Source organism: Tribolium madens, unplaced genomic scaffold, assembly GCF_015345945.1.
Source record: "Tribolium madens isolate multiple individuals breed KSU strain unplaced genomic scaffold, Tmad_KSU_1.1 Scaffold_91;HRSCAF=231;Tcas5.2_LG7, whole genome shotgun sequence".
In the NCBI taxonomy this organism is placed as follows: Eukaryota; Metazoa; Arthropoda; class Insecta; order Coleoptera; family Tenebrionidae; genus Tribolium; species Tribolium madens.
In genome coordinates this window covers 170,331-172,961 of record NW_025401063.1, presented here as the reverse complement: position 1 = coordinate 172,961, position 2,631 = coordinate 170,331, and the positions used below count along the sequence as shown (strand labels likewise).

Below are 2,631 nucleotides of genomic sequence, written 5' to 3'. Positions count from 1 at the left end.
TATTCTTGATAAAACATCATATCTTTAAAGTACTTTATCGTGCATCAATTAGTTTTTCTAAAAAATTAATAGTTTAAGCAAAAAACGTTTGGTTCCATACTTTTTATTCACCTGGTAGATTGTCAACAAGAAATTACCACTTTTAGGAAAATTTTATGTTTGTAACTAAAATTTTCAGAAGTTATTTTGAATGCTTAAAATTGGTTATCCCTTGTAGTTGACGGTGGACGTTTTCTGTCAACTGACAGGCGACTTAACCTAAATTTTGACACTGGTTACGATATCTTTTGTTTGTTACAAAAAAAAACCTAATCAAATTTATTCACGAATATCCCTAAATCCTAGGGAGTAATTTCATGTTGATACGATAATAGCAATCTATATCGCACTTACTTTCATATACAGGGTGTTGCATTATTATTGCTACAAGTAGTTTTTGTCTTAAAATACGATAAAAACGGATCACCCTGTATATATTTGTGTAAATTTAGATGTTGTATTTATACTGCCGGTCTAAAAAAGTAATTATTTAGCATTGAAACGCACATAGTTGAAGACTGAGTGCAAGAAAATTACTAAAACCACGAAATATTTAAATGTAAGCCAAACTCCAACCCTGCTAGTTAGAGGGATGAATCAATGAGAATGAACACAAGATTTTTAATTCAAAAATTGTGTAATTTTAGAAAAATCGGGACCAAAACAACACTAATTTTATTTGTTCTCGATTGTAGTTACGCCCAATCATTATTAGAATTAATTACTCGACAATCCACGTAATTGTTCTCATTAATCAATGTCAATACATGTGTATGGTGGAAAAATGCAAGCGTGTATTCATTATTGTGATATCTGTATAACTAATTTAATAAATAATTAACAACAGTCTAGAGTGCTTTGATATTTAATTTCTAATAAAAAACCATGGAAACTAATAAACATTTCTCTTATTTTTCTACATTTTTTAGACGTTTCTATGGTAATATATCGTAACTATGAGAACAGTTTTATTATTTCTAGGTTTATTAGATTTTTCCATGGTAACAAGGGTATTGTTAAGATGATTCAACCCAAATCTTCGTGGGAAATCCAGTTTTTAAGGCCAAAATAAAAAAAAAATTTCGAAAATTTTACAATGAGTTGAATCGGAAAAATTCTCCGTTACACACGTTGCCCACGAATGAAAGCAAAGGCAGTTAACCTCTGCCGGTCTTGGAGTTATTAGTCAGTAACCGCGTCTTGGTATCAGCAATCGGTCGATTTTTCATCGCTTGCGAAAAATTCACACAAAAATAAGGAATTTTCACGTGAGTTTGGGCTTAATTTTGTGTCTCTGGATGCCATCGTCAAGACCAAAATTGATTTAATGTGTTTTAACACCATTCCCTATTTGGTTTATTTGTGTTTTAAGCACGTCATACATTATATCATCTTTATTTTTCCACAGGAGGAGGGAAAAAACTATGCAATAGAGCAACAAACAGCCCGAAAATGACTTCCAGACTCGCCCAAATGCAAGTAAGTGCTTAAAATAGAGTAAAAAATGTGTGATAAAACACCTGTTTGATGAGGGTGACACTTTGGCCCAGTATCGGAAATCGATTTTGCACGTCGCGACCTACTTAAACACTTTTCTTCAAGTTTTTCTCAAATCATTTATTTCATCAAGGTGAAGTCGCCTTATAAGGGCCAAAATATTTTTTTTTCTTTTGTGAAAGTTGACATTGGTTGATTCACCTTTGCAAGTACGACTTCTTCGTCGTCGAGGTTGGCTGATCAGGCGGTTCCTACACCCACAGTGCCGGTGACTCACTCGACCTCTTCTTCCTTGTTTGGACTTATTGCATAATAATTGGGAAAATTTATTGGAAATTAGAGAAATTAATAAAATACACCGATTATGGTGTGTCATGATTTGGCAACGTTGCAACTGCAATTTTAGTCAAAAGTTGGTTTTGATTTGAAGCGTTTGGCAAAGAATGTGGACCAAAATATGTGGGTTGTAATTTTTTTTCCTCTTTTTTGATGTTTTCTAGCATTTATTTTTCGAAACTTTTGTTTGTCTCAATCGGAATAAAAAAAAATGTAAAACAACGTAAATTTCATTAAAAAAGTAACAATTTGAAATAAATTTCAGAATTTTCGTTGCAGTTTTAGTTCGTCTCTCGAATGAAAATTTTTAGTTTTTTCTAATTTCGGAGATTTTTCTAGTTTTTTTTTATTTGCTCGGTCTCAATTGAATATCTTTCATGTTCCAACCATTGTTCAATAAAACAGGTGTTTCTTTCTATTTTTGGTCTAAAATCGCTTCTTCTATATTAGACTCAATTGGGTATTTTCTCCTACACCTTGTTTTTGTCTTTTCTTATTCTTCTTCTTCTTCTTCTTAAGTGGAGGTTGTGGTGGTAAAGAATTGTCTGATTTGGATAGTTTCCTTTTTTTGCTAATTTCTAGACTTGATTCATTTTTTTAATTTTTATTCTCTCTTTGGAGATTTCCGTTTGATTTCTTATGCTTAAATTTTCTTCGTATCTTCTTTCGTACTTGACAAGTGTTTGTAGCACTTGCATTTGGACTAATTGTGTCACTGGACGATTTAGTTAAAAAAATTTTTAGCACTTGATTAATTCC

The 2,631-nt window shown here is 31.9% G+C and overlaps 1 protein-coding gene across 1 annotated transcript in view; it reads left to right on the top strand.

Annotated features, from left to right (window-relative positions):
* Positions 1-1,161: 1,161 nt before the first annotated feature.
* LOC123011378 (zinc finger C2HC domain-containing protein 1C) overlaps positions 1,162-2,631 on the top strand; it is an 8,496-nt gene continuing 7,026 nt past the window's right edge. The window contains exons 1-2 of the mRNA XM_044408781.1: positions 1,162-1,307; positions 1,448-1,518. Coding sequence (XP_044264716.1) covers positions 1,492-1,518 — 27 coding nt within the window. The 5' untranslated portion in view covers positions 1,162-1,307; positions 1,448-1,491. The remainder of the gene's footprint in view (positions 1,308-1,447; positions 1,519-2,631) is intronic.